This window comes from Cydia pomonella, chromosome 10 (assembly GCF_033807575.1).
Source record: "Cydia pomonella isolate Wapato2018A chromosome 10, ilCydPomo1, whole genome shotgun sequence".
NCBI lineage: Eukaryota > Metazoa > Arthropoda > Insecta > Lepidoptera > Tortricidae > Cydia > Cydia pomonella.
Genome location: NC_084712.1, coordinates 15217723 through 15235965, shown reverse-complemented (window position 1 = coordinate 15235965; position 18243 = coordinate 15217723). Strand labels below are relative to the sequence as shown.

Sequence of the window (18243 nt, the reverse complement as noted above, 5' to 3'; positions counted from 1 at the left end):
CGGGCTTTTACCGACATGGATTTGGTAAATCCTAGGTCTTACCACGTCGACCGGTAAAGGTTGAATCATCCACTAGTTCTTGACATTGTTAGATGAAAATCTTGTATCAGTGTAAGGCGCGTTACATGTAGCGCCAGTTAGAGTGATGCTTCGTATTGTTTCGGCTATTTTACTAGTCATGTAGATCTAGGTATTTCGGTTTTGCTGAAGGTGAGAGTGAACTCTACTCACTGCAAATTCGAACGCGGTGAGTAGGGATGTAGAAGTCCTGAGAGTAGAGTAATATATGTCACATACCCTTTGTAAGCAATATGCCCAGTTGGTGGGAATTTTCGGGCTGTAGCTAGCCGCTGTAATGGGTAACAGAAACGCGTTCCGTATGTGATTCGTTTTCCAGATGACTAGGGTGCATATCGCGAACGATTGGCATCTTGACTAGGTACCAAGGTTTAGGTATAATTTACAGTAAAAACAAATTAGGTATCTATTAATAGTTCCCGCCTGTTGAAGCGACTATGGATGGGTGATCAAATGACACCCAGATACTTTCAATTAAATAATTTTGTATTAAGTAAAAAACCTTTTGCCAAACGTGGGTTATGGTAGTGGTTCGTAAGGGAGAGAAATAAGCCTGTCTGGTTCCGTGGTATGTTGGTACTCCCCTGTCATGCTAGTTGGTCGTACCGAGGGCCGCTCCTGGTTAGCCAGGAACGTCTTTAAGCGCCGTGGACAGCTGATGTGGATGCGAAAGGAGGCCTCCGCGTCCCTAGGAACTATTTGTACGGCCGGTCGGAACAAAGGAACCGCGCCGCTAAAGGGTTAAATGAACCGGAATCTTACAGCTCTATTCTGTAAGACTGCTGTCGACTGAAAATGCGATTTTGTGTCTTAAGCAAGCTGTCAGGTACTACAAGGACAGGAACACGCCGATCTATGCGTGCTTTCTGGACTTGTCAAAGGCGTTTGACCTGGTGAATATAAGTTACGCTGACGACATGGCGTTGCTGAGGCCTTGGGCTGACGCGGTACGACAGCTCATCAATATTTGTGAGGAATGCGCCGGGCAACATGGTCTAAAATACAACACGGCCCAAAGTCAGTTTGTTATATTCAAAGCTCGTAAGTATAACCCGTCTACGGAGCCGAGGATCATGTTGTGTGGCGTACCCCTCAAAGTTGTAGATCGCTTTAGGTATCTGGGGCATAGCTTACAACTGAATTGAATGACGATCTGGATCTGGAAAGGGAAAAAAGAGCGACAGCAGTGAGAGGCAATATGCTTGTCCGCAGGTTCCCACGGTGTAATACATCAGTTAAATTGACGCTCTTTAGAGCTTACTGTCAGACTTTCTACACATGCAGCCTGTGGGTGAAGTTTACACAACGAGCCTATAACGCATTGCACGTTCAATATAATAACATATTGAGGATGCTGTTGCGGCTGCCGAAGCACTGCAGTGCGTCCGTCATGTTCGCTGAGGAGCGAGTAGATGACTTTTTTGCCATTAGGTGGAAAAGAATCGCCTCCATGCTGAGACGGGTGCGCGGCAGCAGCAACAGTCTACTCAAGGTGTTGGCCGAGCGCCTCGAGTGCCCCGTCATAAAGTTTTGGGTGGAGGTGGCAATTGGGAGAGCGAAATAGAGTATGGCAACCTGCGCCCCTACTCTCCACACATCTTAGTGTTTAGTTATAAGTTCTTATTTTTGTTTTTCTCTTAGTACCTAATTAGCATAGTTTTAAGTTTATACTAATAGTCGTTATGGATCAGTGATCTGAAATAAACGGTTTTTTTTTATTTATACTCAGGGTACGAGACAAAACTTAAATACGTCCTTTTCTACATATTAAAGGTTGTGCTAAACTATTTACTTTTATACCTAACATTTTATTCAGTTTATTCTGTAAGAAAAGGAGACATTTGACCTATCCGACGCGTCGCGTGTGAAGTCACGGCGCGAAGCTCATGAACGCGACCGCACAGGACCGGACCCTAAAGGCATCAGCGCCAGAGTACTTTGAACGTACCGCGCGATCAAAACTGCTAACGTTGTTGCTACGCTGAAACTACTCTCGCAATTGTACAGTCGCGCACAGTATAACCTAATCTTACTTTGATTAGAATAACGTGCATCGTTACACTGTTTATTGCTGTCCCGCTCCCACTGATAATATATTTAACACTCGTATTTCATAAAAATAGTCATAGTGCTGACTGTTAATGTTCTGGTTTTGCTGTAGGTTTAGTTACAATTTTTCAACAACAAGCCGCGGCGGCTCTCTCTGGAGTACGGAAGATGGGACAGGGAGAACACCCCCCTGATGTGGAATATATGGTATGACTGGGCCATAAGGGGGGCCCAGCTTCCTTGCATGATCACCATCTGCTATGCTGTCGACACCATGGTGGCTGTGCGGGGAGGGTACATGGACGATAACTTTTTCAGAGCGGCGGTAGTGACAGAGATGTCAGTGGGTCGCATCGAAAGCCTAGGATTGAATGTGTCCCTCTGGAAGACTGAAGCAATTGTCTTCGGGGGACCTGGACGGGCGCTACCCGAGGACTTAACTATAGCTGTTGCAGGTGAGAGGGTTCCGGTCAATTCACACATGAAGTACCTGGGTCTTGTTCTTGACCGGAGGTGGAATTTTGAACAGTATTTTCTCAGGTTAGCGCCCCGAATCGTGGGTGCCGCCTCAGCCCTTAGCCGGCTATTACCAAACGTGGGTGGGCCGATAGCCCCTTGTCGGTGCCTGTACGTGGGCGTTGTTCGGAGCATGGCCTTATACGGGGCACGAATTTGGCAGGCTCTTGGTTAAAGCCAAGCCTCTCCTAAGGAGTCTGCTGAGGGTGGTGGCCTTGCGCATAATAAAGGCATACCATACGGTGTATTTCGCGGTGGCATGAGCCCTGGCAGGCACTCCACCCTGGTAGCTGGAAGCTAAAATGATAGCTGGAAATTACCGTATGAGAGTAGAGTCCAGAGCGCGTGGAGCAACGACAGGCTGTCAAGAGACTGTGGGACCGCTGGAAGAGCGACCAGGAGGATTCCTCCTATAGAGTCCGCAGTATAGGGGCTCATCTCCTCCAGTCATTCAACCAGTGGCTCCATAGAGAACACGGGGCGCCCAGCTACAGATTGACGCAGGTAACAATGACACGGCCCAGCACACACTTGAATCGTGCAGGCGATGGGCTGTGGTACGCCAAAACATGGTGGTGGCAGCGGAAATCACGAGTGGGGACCTCTCGCTGCACGACGTCGTGTCGCCCATGTTGCGCAGCAAGAGGGCGTGGAAGGAAGTTGAGGTCTTTTGCGAAACCGTGATTTCCCTAAAGGAAGCAGCGGAGCGGTTGCGCGAAGATAGTGCAGATGCGCTACCCCTCAGGCGTAGGCGGAGAGGGAGGGTCTCCTCCCTAGGTAGGCAATGTGCCCTAGCCAACAGTTAGTTCCTCCCCTTCGTAGAGCCAGTGGATTGGGGGGCCCACACGGAACGGCTCTGCACGTGTGGGAGGAGAGCCAAGCGTCCTGGTGCTCTTCCTTAGTGGCGCGGGTGTCCAACACAGGTCGGTCGGGCTGCCGAGGGGCGTCGCGGATAGAATGCCGCAAGCGATCCCATGACGCTCCCCTAACGGCAAAGAGGATGACACCGCAGGGGATGTTAGTGGGTATTCTCTTCCCCTTCCTCTGGCTAACAGAGGGAGTTACGGGAGGAGCGAGTCCCACATACCACCCGGGTGGTAAGAGAATGACTTTTTTGTTAGAATTTATGAATATATTTTGCATGCAATATACCCTAACACGTTTTTTTTTTAAATATATTACCTACTTAATAATTGTATTTAAAGAAAAAGTAAAAGAAATCAGGAAAAATCATAAAATATTAGTTATGGGCTTCCCCAGCCCGAGGTGAGATGCGTAAATGCATTTACCCCTGCGTCAAAAAAAAGAGGACAGGGAGAACACTCTTATCATTCATGCTGTTGCTTTCCAGAATGACTACCCCGCGTGACCCTGACGTAACCCCATCGCCTCTAAATGGCGATCCAAGTATGCCCCGTAGAATCATGTGTCCATCTGTTCAAGAGGTGTTAGTTGCACCACCCACACCGACCCGCGAAAATGCAAAGGGCATTAATTATTACTTGAGCTGGAGTTCCAAGAGGCGATGGCCTCACTCAGTACTGCCTGAGCACCAGCGCGGTCCCTCGGTACTTTATTTATTAGGATAATGTTCCTTTTTTTGTTCAAATTAAATGTGTATGTGTTTTATTGATATTAGTAAAGCGACCTGGTCTCGAAACAATATTTTAAACTTAATAGAGCAAATTTCTCATTACTCCTAAGAATATTCTAAGGCATCCGTAGTATTTTGAATTCAAACTATATATTATTTATTATTTATTTTTTATTTGTTGTTTCTTTGTACATGTGTTTTTCGGATACTTGAGTTTTTACAAGCTTTTATAAAACTTAATCTTGGGAGCTAAACTTGACACTTGAATTTTGGTTTATGTTAATCGGAAGAATAGTACGATTTAGTATTTTTTGGAAACAAAAAACATTGTTTGTACAAGTTTTTATCGCTTACCGTACTTTTCTTTCGTGCGGTACGTTCAGAGTACTCTGGCGCTGATGCACTGCTGCCTTTAGGGTGCGGTCCTGTGCAGTCGTGTTTATGAGCTTCGCACCGTGACATCACACGCGACGCGTCGGACAGGTCAAGTGTCTCCTTTTCTTACAGAATAAAATGTTAGGTATAAAAGAAATAGTTTAGCACAATCTTTAATATGTAGAAAAGAACGTATTTAAGTTTCGTGTCGTACCCTAAGTATAAAAAAAAAAACAAAAGAAACAGTTTATTTCAGATCACTGATCCATAACGACTATTAGTATAAACTTAAAACTATGCTAATTAGGTACTTAGAGAAAAATAAAAATAAAAACTTTATAACTAAAAACTAAGATGTGTGGAGAGTAGGGGCGCAGGTTGCCATACTCTATTTCGCTGCCCCAATTGACACCTCCACCCAAAACTTTATAACGGGGCACTCGAGGCGCTCGGCCAACACCTTGAGTAGACTGTTGCTGCTGCCGCGCACCCGTCTCAGCATGGTGGCGATTCTTTTCCACCTAATGGCAAAAAAGTCATCTACTCGCGCCTCAGCGAACATGCCGGACGCGCTGCAGTGCTTCGACAGCCGCAACAGCATCCTCAAGATTAATTGATTTAATTGAAAGCGTCTGGCTGTTATTTGATCGCTTCAACAAGCGAGAACTATTAATAGATACCTAATTTGTTTTTACTGTAAACTATACCTAAGCCTTGGTTCCTAGTTAAGATGCCAATCGTTCGCAATACGATAATCTCTGCATTATGCAGTGCACCCTAGTCATCTGGAAAGCGAAGCACATACGGAACGCGTTTCTGTTACCCATTACAGCGGCTAGCTACAGCCCGAAATTCCCACCAACTGGGCATATTGCTTACAGAGGGTATGTGACACACTGTACATTACTCTGCTCTCAGGACTTCTACATCCCTACTCACGGCGTTCGAATTTGCAGTGAGTAGAGTTCACTCTCACCTTCAGCAAAACCGAAAGACCTAGATCTATATGACTAGTAAAATAGCCGAAACAATACGAAGCATCACTCTAAATGGCGCTACATGTAACGCCCCTTACACTGATACAAGATTTTCATCTAATACTGTCAAAAACCAGTGCATGATTCAACCTTTACCGGTCGCCGTGGTAAGACCTAGGATTTACCAAATCCATGTCGGTAAAAGCCCGAAGTGAACAATAACTATTTCACATTTCGGGGTTTTACCGATCGGCATCGGTAAAACCTAGGTCTTACCGGTATATCCTAGGTTTTACCGTACTTCGGGCTTTTACAGTAACATATACATAATATTTGAACTATATGCTGCATATAAAACATGCATTATATCGAGGATTAAATGGCCTGTAGTGTGATAGATTTGGGCCACAAAAAAGAACATTGTATATTTCTCATTCATTGTTATTACCAAAATAATCGATCTGTTGTGACTTTGCATAGGTAGCTAGCTCTTTTTTAATTCCTCTTTGTAATTAGCATAAGGTTGCCACTCTAATAGAGCTTAATTCAAATATATATCTTGAAAACCAATCAATATATCAGATCAATTATTTTGCCATCAAACCATATTAACCACACGGACCCCAATAATCACGTTCCCTCGCAAACAGTTCCAACGCAGCAGTATAGCGACATCGCACCCGTCAGCCGACTCGCTCCTCGACTCGGACTCGCCGGCCGACGCGTGCCGCTCGCTGTCCTGCCTCACCGACTCTACCGACCACTCGGCGCCCGTCAACTTCGACATGAGCAACCGTGTGAGTACATAGTCACACCAACAGTATAGCGAGCACCCGTGAGCCGACTCTCTCCTCGACTCGGACTCGCCGGCCGACGCGTGCCGCTCGCTGTCCTGCCTCACCGACTCTACCGACCACTCGGCGCCCGTCAACTTCGACATGAGCAACCGTGTGAGTACATAGTCACACCAACAGTATAGCGAGCACCCGTGAGCCGACTCTCTCCTCGACTCGGACTCGCCGGCCGACGCGTGCCGCTCGCTGTCCTGCCTCACCGACTCTACCGACCACTCGGCGCCCGTCAACTTCGACATGAGCAACCGTGTGAGTACATAGTCACACCAACAGTATAGCGAGCACCCGTGAGCCGACTCTCTCCTCGACTCGGACTCGCCGGCCGACGCGTGCCGCTCGCTGTCCTGCCTCACCGACTCTACCGACCACTCGGCGCCCGTCAACTTCGACATGAGCATCCGTGTGAGTACATAGTCACACCAACAGTATAGCGAGCACCCGTGAGCCGACTCTCTCCTCGACTCGGACTCGCCGGCCGACGCGTGTCGCTCGCTTTCCTGCCTCATCGACTCCACCGACCACACGGCACCCGTCAACTTCGACATGAGCAACCGTGTGAGTAGATAGTCACACCAACAGTATAGCGAGCACCCGTGAGCCGACTCTCTCCTCGACTCGGACTCGCCGGCCGACGCGTGCCGCTCGCTTTCCTGCCTCACAGACTCCACCGACCACTCGGCACCCGTCAACTTCGACATGAGCAACCGTGTGAGTAAGAGTACAAATGTTGTCAAAGGTTCCAATGCAACAGTATAGCTATGAAGATGGTCCTGTCGGTGTAAGTAGGTACGATAGCTAAATGTACAAAAGAAAAAGCAGCCAAGCACAGTCAGCATCAAATAGATTGTGACTGCCAAATATATCGTAATACACCTTTGTGGAATAAGGATATGTTCCGTCATTATCTTTTTGATGTTGACTGTGCACGAGCCCTAAGGTAATGATAAAAATAAAACAAATGAGTGATTTATTATCGTGCCTAATATAGGGTTATTTGGACGTCGAATCTTTTAAACTCGCTGCAAACAGACGGCTGCTATAATTTGCCTGCGTACTCTCTGTAAGTACTTGTGTGTGGAAATAGAATACACAATCGTATGAAAATAAAAGCAGTTACCCATCCTGTGTGTTGAAACTACTGCACTCATTCGCTGTATGTATCTGTATAATACACCGGCATGAAAATGAACTTACACCTCCCTTCACGATAATGATGATTTCCATGGTATGTATTGTTTTTTATTTTACTTTATGGAATCGTTTGAAAATCCCATTAGGTAATTTGTAAAATCCTATGCATTTAACTATAAAATTTAAATTGAAAAATAGCGTACGGAAATAGTGTTCGATTTCGGTTACGCCATAAAAATTGTTTCAGCCGAAGGTTTGGTTTCGGCAAAAAACTGCCATACCTTTTTGAAGATTGTACTTTCGATAGTGTCCGACCGAATTCAGTTTGGGCAGATTTCGGCACAAGAATCCAGTTTCGGTCTGTCAGACACTAATAGAAAACAATTTCATAACGTGAATGAATACTGGTGAATTGAAGCATTCAAAATTGGCATGCGATACTATCTGGTAGATATAGTAACTTTACTTCCTTATAGTGTTTAAACGATATACCAACAACTTAAGTACCGTTTAAAAGAAACCAGAAGACTTTCGTCCTGGTAAGATTTACATAAAATATTGTTTCAGGCAAAACTCCCTCGCGGTATCGACGCCATCCGCCCCCACATAGAACAAGTTGACAACGTACCGCTGCTCGTGTCGCTATTCACAGACTGCTCAGCGCGCTCCGTACAAATGATGATACAGATCATGCAGGTGATTGTACTTATATCATCGTTCATAAATTAGGTATGAGAAACAAAAGTGGACCCAGATCGGATCCTTATGGAGCACCAAAACAGAGTACACCAAAGAGAGAAAATAGACTAAGAATATTTACCTACTAGTTCAAAACAATTTCATAAATATGCAATATTTTTATCATGGGACTAGTATTCCATGGTTTTCTAATGTCTCAATGTAGTGAATAATATATAGCTGTCAACCTTGTCAAACGCTTTAATCTGTGTAAATTGGGTCGACTTGAGTTCGCGTATTTAAAATTTTGTTGTTACAGGATTACGGTGAAGTTGTTTGCGTAATGGGTTCCGCGGCCAACTGTCTAAACATGGAGATTTTCATGCAAGCGGATGCCAGGTAAATACTTTTCACCACACCAAATGATAAATGCCCTCTTCATTGTTCAAAAACGAATGAAAAAGTTGCTTTTTATCCACAAGTGGGGCAAAGTAATCAGATGCAAATTTTGAGTTGTTTCCTCATGTTAGTTGGTAGAATTGACTTTTAAATGATGATTTCGAATGATTTTTTTATTACGTTCATTTGGATTTGATTTGGTTTGATATTTTTGCTATTTCATAGTTAGTATTTTCCTCGCGTTAGTGTGATGAAAATTTTTGTGTTTCACTCGGAGGCAAAGTTTTTTTTTAACCCGTGCCTTAAAACCCTCGCAACGCTCTAGATTCTACTTCTCGAACCATGAGTAATAATTGGAAAGGAGGTAATTTTGGAATCTTTAGTTTGCTCGGGTATCAATATTAGCACGAGCGGTTAAAAAACAGTTTTCCCCGTTGTAAACCAAATAACTATTATTGCAATACTTTCTGTACTTCAGAACCTACCAGGTACAACGATGACGAGATAAACATTGAAAGATGTATCTTGTATTATTTTAGTTCTTCAATTCATAGTTTATAAGAACATAATTGTGCCAAAGTAGTTGTCTTTTTACTTGTTACTCCCGTGGCGTGGTTATTACTTCCGCCAGGTGTCGCCACCGAGCAGGAAATTGTAGTCAAAATCGTTTGAAAATTGATAGAAATTTGACGGAAACGGATATGCTCTCTCCAATTATAAAGCTTCCAGTGACGGTCAAGTCATTTAATGGACATTTATTCCTTTACTTGTTGCTTAACAGTATCGCAGTGGAACCACTGTATCCAGTGCTGTGTCAGAAGATGCCACCGTACCAGGTGCCTGAGGACTGCATAGGACCCATCGACCTGGCGCGGGCCCTCAACTCTGTGCCCTGCTCTTTGTCGGTAATCATTGTGTTGTTACTTATTTATTGTTCATATTTCTCTATAAACGTTTGCTTACAGTCTGACAACAAAGTTTCAAATTTTAATTCATTTTTATTTTATTTCTTGTCTTCATTGTCAGACTGTATGAAATTATGACACAATAGTATATAAATAGTAATCAGGTATTTGTATTCCGGGTAGTTCTAAGAGTTTGCCATAAACTAAAACTTAATTAATATTCAAAAATATTCTGACTCCATGTCATATGGTATCTAATTTGAAATGAAAAAACTTAAGATCACTTTTGAACTTTTGACTACCTAACTGTCGTGCCTAGTATGATAAAAAGATAGATTTCATCCTACCCGGAAATGGTTGACTTTCAATTGATCGTGTGTGGCCGACCTTAACCTTTACAAAGTGATACCAAGTCTGCCACGATTGCCACAAGTCAATACATTTAAAGTGACATGAAATAGTTATTTGTTTTACAAGGGGGCAAAGTTGTTGTTTAACCGCTCGTGCTAATATTGATACCCGAGCAAGCGAAAGATTCCAAAATTGAACCACGAGCGTAGCGAGTGGTTCGAATAGTGGAATCTTGAGCGTTGGGAGGGTTTCAAGGCACGAGGGTTAAACAAACTTTGCCTCCGAGTGAAACACAAAATTTTTCACCACACCAACACGTGGAAAATACTAACTATGAAATACCAAAAAAATCGAACCTAATTAAATTCAACTGAACGTAATAAAAATGTATCATTCAAAGTCATCATTTAAAAGTCAATTCTACCAGCTAACCTATGGAAACAACTCAAAATTTGCATCTGATTACTTTGCCCCACATTTGGATAAAATGCAACTTTCTCATTAGTTTTTGAACAATCAAGAGGGCCTTTACCAGTTGGTGTGGTGAAAAATACCTTACCTACATTACATTATAATAGTCTTAAAATAAATAACATGTGTATGTCAGTATGTGGTAACTCGGTTGTCTAGGGCAGACTTACAATCCAGTTCGCACAAAACGAAAAGCATCGTACAGCTCCATTTACTTGCTCTGTCAAATTTGCACTACTATACGCATCTTAATATTCCTTTCCTTATATAGCCTATATACTAGGGTATTTCTTTAAAATGTGTATTATTTTGCACGCTGCCGATGCAGTTACTAAACAAATGGCAAAACCAGCCGTTTAACAAGTACTGCAGCAAACAGGTGGGTTGTATTGCCCAGGTTGGTGCTAATAGGGCTAAGTCCAGGTAGATTATATAATAATGTTATTTAAGTATATAGCTTTTGTCTTGGCCCTGTTAGGATTAAGGCACATGTTTGTGAATCTTTTGTTATTTTAGCTGAATGATTCTTACCTGTAGAAGTTTGTTTTTCCGAAAGCATTTAATTTTGCAGTAACAAAGCGCTACTGGTATATAAACATGTAAGTAATAATAGTATTTAATCTCAAGTGGCAAATACTAGAAAAAGTTGTGGAGTATCATAAATTCATAATAATTATAATGCTCAAAGAGTAAATTGTGGGTTCTTTAAATTCGGTCGGTTTGGTTTGATATAATAACAGCTGTTTGTTTAATATTATAAATATATATTTTTAAGTGTCCTTTGTTTTTCTATATTGCATAATTTCCTTTATACGTTTATTTAATCTTTATTTCAGTATATTATGTTAGGGTTTTATTTATTCTATATTTTTTCTCTTTTATTGATTATATTTGTTACCTGCCGTGATTTTTTCATCCGATGGTCTCATCGAAAGACCAGCGCTGGAAGTCGTCAGTCGTGACACTTTCTCCTTCCTATGTTTATATGGTTTTGAATAATTTTCTCTTCTGTTTGTGCTTACGAATAGATTATTTGTATTTTTTTTTCTTTTTAAAATATCTGATAGACACCTTACGTATTGATATATTATCGAGAGCGCGGAATTGCTTATGTAAAGGTACTTAATGTGTGTTTACAGGCATTCAATATTTTAATTGTCTCTTTAGCCGTACTGTCAGCATAAAAAAAAATTGATATATATTAAAGGAGGAAATACAAAAATTGTGAAATCACCCAACATTTAATCCGATTGAGAATATTTCATTAAACATGCAAAGCAGAGTTTAACACTGAACGAATTGATACAATTACCGCTGAGGACTGGGAAAATACTTGTCGCCATGTTGAAAGTGAAGAAAATAAATATTAGATGTCAAGAAAGTGTCAAGAGGAAATTGATCATATTATTATCAAATACTTGTGATAGCTCAGATGAAGAATTAAATTGTAGCGACTAAAAACAAAAAAAAGGACATACTTATTCCTTTTGGTTAGGGTATGTAACCTTAATTATTATCCTTTTCATGCGAACGGCACAACTACTACAAATGTCATGCAGAGCTCTTGATAATTTATCTATACCTACTGCTACTGTAAGTTCCTGTTTCCTATCGTTTTGTTAAGACCAGTTTACCGCAGACAAAATTTAAGTGCAAAAAAGTAGTGTGCTTCAAGTATGTACGTCGTCAAACATATGCAATACTAAGTAAATAATTACTTAATGATAATGAATTAAGTCCAATGTTTATGGTACGTGTTTGAAACTTATAACTGCGGAATAAGGCACAAGATTACATATTTTTTTAACTTTACTGAACCTGCCACTTGAGTACATACTAAGGACATACTATCGGGGTTTTTTCTATCTATAATAATATTGGTGTCAGTTAAAAATATGGCTTGGACTGCGCTAAACGGATTTTTGCTTCTGTTATTCATAACAGAGCCTTTAGCGGCACTGAATGTCATAAACGCAGTTGCTGACCTAACGCCACCTCTAACGTCGCGACCTCTCGAGGGTATCACCACTAACATCAAAGATTTCAACCAACTCGCCTCCGAGAACGGTTACGATGCTAAGACACACCAAGTTATAACCAACGATGGATACGTACTAACCATGTTCAGGATACCGGCCGGGAGTAAATGTGCTAAGAAAACCCCGATACTCTTAATGCATGATCTTCTTGAAGCCTCCGAAAATTTCATACTCTCCGGACCCGATTCTCCGGGTTTTCTCCTAGCTAAAGAATGCTACGACGTCTGGTTCGGAAATGCACGCGGCAACCATAACTCTCGGCAACATATGGAATTAAATCCCGACAAAGACTTGAAATTCTGGAAGTTCTCAGTTGACGAACTGGGAATTTACGATGTTCCTGCTATGGTCGACTATATCTTGGACGCCACGAATACACAAAAGCTGATCTATATTGGTTTCTCGCAAGGCGCTGGGGCTTTCTTTATCATGAACTCGGAAAGGTCCGCATACGCTGACAAAATTAGTCTTTTCATCGGTTTAGCGCCAGCCACAAGACAATACTACACAAAATCTGTACTTTATAGGACGGGAACGATTGCCGTAAACACTGCGCAAAAGCTTCTAGAGACTGCAGGAATATGGGAGGTTTTATCAAGAGGCATGCCTATCCAAACAGGCGCAAGTACATTTTGCCAAGTAAAAGCCCTGGCAGCGATTCTTTGCAGTAAGGGATTGTCTTTAGTAGATTCGTCCCATCCGGGCTCGATTACAGCAGAGACTTATAAAGAAGTATTCCAACATGATCCAGCAGGGACGTCGATCCAAAACCTGGCGAAATACGGCCAGGCCATGAACAACCTCAATTTCGTTAAGTTTGATTACGGATCTGAACGTAATGCGGAAGTTTATGGGGCTCCTGAGCCGCCGGATTTCGATCTTGGAGCAACGACGGCGCCGACCGTAATTTTCATCGGCAAGTCGGACCATCTAGTAGACACTCGGGACTTGGATTGGGCCGTGGAGCAGCTGCCTAACGTATTGGAGTACGTCAAGATTGAGGATCCACTGTGGAACCACTTCGATATGGCCTACAGCCAATATTGGAAGAGCACCATATTTGATAAGATGAAGACGTATTTAAATAAATACCATGATGATTATTGAAGATCTTAAAATAAATATACCTACTTTGTAACTACAATGTCTACAGATCCCCCAACACTACGTATTCTCACACTTAACTTTTGTATATGTATTACATAAAACATATGTATATAGACTATATTATATAGTGAATTAGTTGTGGTGGTAGTTGTAATATTGGAGGTACTCCTTTCAAAATAAATAAAAATATTAATACATAAAGTGTTTTGCTTTAAAAAGTAACGATATTATTTTATTTCGCTTTAATCTGTAAGTGTACGCTTCTGTACAATGTTATATTGAGCTTAATAGATAAAATCTACGACTACTTAATTATCTAACATTTCTTAAAATTAATTAAACAAATCCCAACCATCTCCAATGGATATAAAACCGTGTATTTGGTTGACATTGCCAGATGACGCGTGACGCGGACGTTTCCCTCTTCACTTTGATCACGATGTCGCGCCACTTCACCTCCTGCCTGTGGAACTCCACGCAGTTCTGGATGTGCGCCGTGTGCTTCATTTCTGTCCTACAGGTGAGTCGTTCTATTAACCCCTCAGACTCGGGTCCCTTCACTACGCCAAAAAGTTTTGTGACCTGGCAATGATAACACACCGTAAACCTTCCAGGGCACTATGTCCAAAGGTCAAAACGTCCAAGGAGTCAATATGTCCAAGGGTCAAAACGTCCAAGGAGTCAATATGTCCAAGGAGTCAACACATCCAAATGTCATAACGTCCAAGGAGTCAATATACCCAAGGTGTCAAAATGTCCAAGTGTCAAAACGTCCAAGGAGTTAACAGGTCCAAGGGTCAAAACATCCAAGGAGTCAATATGTCCAAGGTGTCAAAATGTCCAAGGGTCAAAACGTCCAAGGAGTCAACAGGTCCAAGGGTCAAAACATCCAAGGAGTCAATATGTCCAAGGTGTCAAAATGTCCAAGGGTCAAAACGTCCAAGGAGTCAACAGGTCCAAGGGTCAAAACATCCAAGGTGTCAAAATGTCCAAGGGTCAAAACATCCAAGGAGTCAAAACTTCTAAGGAGTCAACATGTCCAAGGAGTCAATTTGCCCAAGGTGTCAACTGTCTATCACGGCTCATGAGATACAGCCTGGTGACAGACGGACGGACGGACAGCGGAGTCTTAGTAATAGGGTCCCGTTTACCCTTTGGGTACGGAACCCTAAAAAGGTATAAAAAGACATAAATATTATTGTTTTCAAAATAACGTAAACTCCAGCTATTCCGTGGGTTAACCCACGAAGGTGGACATATTGATTCCGTGAACATTTTGACCCTTTGACATTTTGGCACTTGGATATATTTACTAATTGGACTTGTTGACTCCTTGGACATATTGATATCGACTCTTTAGACATTGTGACTCCTTAGACATATTGATTACTGGGACATTTTGACCATTGGACATTGTGATTCCTTGGACATATTGATTACTTGGACGTTTTGACCCTTGGTTATCTTGATTCCTTGGACATATTGACTCTTTGGACATATTAGTATTTGGATATATTGACTCTCTGGATATTTTGACACTTGGGCATATTGACTTTTTGGACGTTTTAACTCCTTCGGCAAATTAACTCTTTGGACGGTTTGACCTTTGTACGTGTTGACTCCTTGGACATATTGACTCCTTGGACGTTTTGACCTTTGGACATATTGACTCCTTGGACGTTTTGACCTTTGGACATAGTGCCCTGGAAGGACCGTAAATACGCAACTTCAACGTTGCAGAAATGTACAGTCAGCATGAAATAGGTAATGATGGCCAAAGTGGCCAAATATATGTGTGTTAGGATACCAGGATACTACGTGATCTCACGGAATAAATATTGGATGTATTACTACGTGTATTACTTAGTGACATGTGTAATTGTTTGTTTCCAGGTTGGGTCGCTGTACGCGTTCCTGCCGCTGGTATTGAGCGCGGGCGGCGCGGCCCTGAGCAGCGCGGCGGCGGCTCTCCTCGGGACGGCGCTGGCCTTCGCGCCCGTGGACGCCGCCGTCATGCAGCGCGCCGCCACCAGGCCGCAGCTCGCGGCGCACAGCCGGGTGAGGGGCCACACGTCGCATACGTCACAACACGCCGGTCTCACGCGTTTGCATTGCGAGTTTAATCAATGAAGCACTCTCTGACGCTTTACTACGTTAATTGGTTACTATATGAAGAAATTTCATATTACACCCGCTAAATTCGAATTATTGGCGCCCGCTCTCTAGTTAGGGATATAGTTTTGACGACAGCGGCTACATTACGACTGTGATTTCAAAAAGAAGATTGCATGACGTAAAATACATCGAGATACTTTGTTTATATTAGAGGATGTTGTGGTACAAACGCTTTAACACGTAATTTTGTCCCCAGATGATCCTGTTCGTATTCTGGTGCTACGCGTGCAAATTCCTCCCCTCCGTGATCTCCATACTGGTGCTGTACGGATTTACATTGAGGTACCTATTTATATTTGCACAACCGACAAACGAATTCATTTTTTTACGCATTTTGGGGACGGCGAAATAGTCCATTGTGTGTCTTGATGTTTTCATATGTTTGTAAAGTTGACACTCCACCTAACCTATAAAAGACATGATAATAGTTGGCCTAATAAGACGCGAACTCAAATGAATACCAAACTAAAGTCCACTGTTCTTGCAGATCGTTCTGCGAGCAAATTTCCGAAGCAACCAACGCGACATCCTGCTGGATCGTGTATCCAATCAACGTGGGCAACTATTCCGAAGCCCACGACTTGACCAGGAAGAGCTGGCACGGCTGGGGCGACGACTTCTACGACGGGTTCTATCTGGCGCAGCACATCACACTAGCATTGCTCACCTTGCATTTAAGTGAGTTATCACGTTCATACATAACAACAGTCAACGTGGGCAAACATCCGAAGCCCACAACTTAACCAGGAAGAGCTGGCACGGTTGGGGCGACGACTTCTACGACGGGTTCTATCTGGCGCTGCACATCACACTAGCATTGCTTACCGTGCATTTAAGTAAAATGTCACTTTCCAACTACCTACTTATACCTAACAACAACATGACAGCTGTTCTTGGATTCTGGGGCTCACAGTTTTAATATTAAGAGCTTTTATGTAAGCTTGTACAGCTTGTTTTACAAGCAAGTGTCTCTTTTTATCACCGATAAGCGCAGTTGTCAAACTGATACGGATCCGCATGCCGCTCCGTTGTGTAAACGAGACAACAATAATATGCACGTAAATAGCGTCCCGCTCGCTCACAGGAACAGCGTGAGCATCCAAATCTACTGTTAAAACCACCTTTAAAAAATTGGCTTGAATATACCTAGTGGCAATTTATTTCTATTGAATATTTATTTTTCTTTGTCCACAGTTGTTATATCGTTGTCTTTCATACATCGACAATCTTCCATTTGGCAGCGTTGCTTTTGGAGCAACAAGGTGTGGTCCGTCGCCGTGCTCGTTCTGTAAGTGAAGTTTTGTACCTATATATGAAGGACGTGGGGCCAATAATGAGACTGTCCATGGCTGATGAAAAAAACATAGTTTTAATTGTTAATTATCTGGAATTCAGATTTTCATTGAACATGTCGAAATCATGAAAGATGAATTGGACATCACTACATCAGACGTTGAACGCGCAAAGCGGTAGAAATTTTACAGATGTCAGTGAAATATCATAAATATCCCTTATTTTCTCTTAAATGTCTCAAGATTTGTGCCATTACCATAATGCGCTTATTCATTAACCGTCTGTTAAGCCTAATAGATTAGTTCAAATTCCGTGAAATTTTTTTTTAATAGTGCTTGTTGCTAGGCCTATTTGAATAAAGAATATATTGACTTTGACTTTGTATGGGAGGTATGGTAAAACGTATTGCTAATAAGTCTTGCTTAATACTTATTGTGCTTAAAGCGTTTTATAAAAAAGCTTTCGCAAAAACAGTTATCAATGATTTACGGTTAGTTTCACTAGACTTAAATCGACCCCCCGTGGACCGTGTTACTCGTGAACAAGATACATATAACTGCGTCGAAATTACACGATAACAATGAATGAATGAATAGGTTATTATAAATAGGTTTTTATCTTTGTATGGAGTGAGCAATCTATGCCTTACAGCATTTAAAAACTGGAGACGCCTTGTCTGTCATTTTCTGTACAAAACAGTCTGCCGATTTTTGCGGGGGAGAGGCACGTGAAATGTATGGCTATGTATTCGTAATGTACAAATAGCCATGTCAGATAAACGTCAGTCCATACAATAAGTATGACGTGAGCATGACCATTGGCCGAGGTTTTCGACGGAGGGGTAAGCTCTTAAAAGTGACTCCGGCTGGTTAAATGCTCTAAGCTCTATGCTTACTTATTTCTCTATGCTAATAGGTAGTATAAGTAGATATTACCTACTTTGTTCGATATTTTGTTTTCTTGAGTCGACAAAGTAGCAATAATACATGACGACGTTTCAGAATACTCTTCCAAGCTGCCATAAGCCTATTCATGCTGCGACACAACTATGGTTCCTGTGAGAACTGGGAGCTATGCTCGCTGCGGTACCACGTTCCTTGGCGGTTGGCGCTCGGCTACGGCGGCTCGCTTCTCGCTGTGTTCGCGCTAAACGAGTTCATCAAGTGGCAGGAAATCAAGTAAATACCTGCTTCAAAAGTAACGCCATCTATCGTTTAGTGTACGCCGACTATGTTGTGACCAAGACGGGCC

General features: G+C 42.4%; 1 protein-coding gene across 1 annotated transcript in view; it reads left to right on the top strand.

The window, feature by feature from the left end:
- Positions 1-18243, top strand: part of LOC133522248 (transmembrane protein 94) — a 46706-nt gene that overhangs the window by 28086 nt on the left and 377 nt on the right. Inside the window, exons 19-29 of the mRNA XM_061857519.1 lie at positions 6240-6386; positions 8142-8270; positions 8572-8651; positions 9433-9556; positions 10707-10757; positions 13922-14044; positions 15418-15582; positions 15896-15981; positions 16187-16377; positions 16894-16987; positions 17994-18170. Of these exons, the coding sequence (XP_061713503.1) occupies positions 6240-6386; positions 8142-8270; positions 8572-8651; positions 9433-9556; positions 10707-10757; positions 13922-14044; positions 15418-15582; positions 15896-15981; positions 16187-16377; positions 16894-16987; positions 17994-18170 (1367 nt within the window). The remainder of the gene's footprint in view (positions 1-6239; positions 6387-8141; positions 8271-8571; positions 8652-9432; positions 9557-10706; positions 10758-13921; positions 14045-15417; positions 15583-15895; positions 15982-16186; positions 16378-16893; positions 16988-17993; positions 18171-18243) is intronic.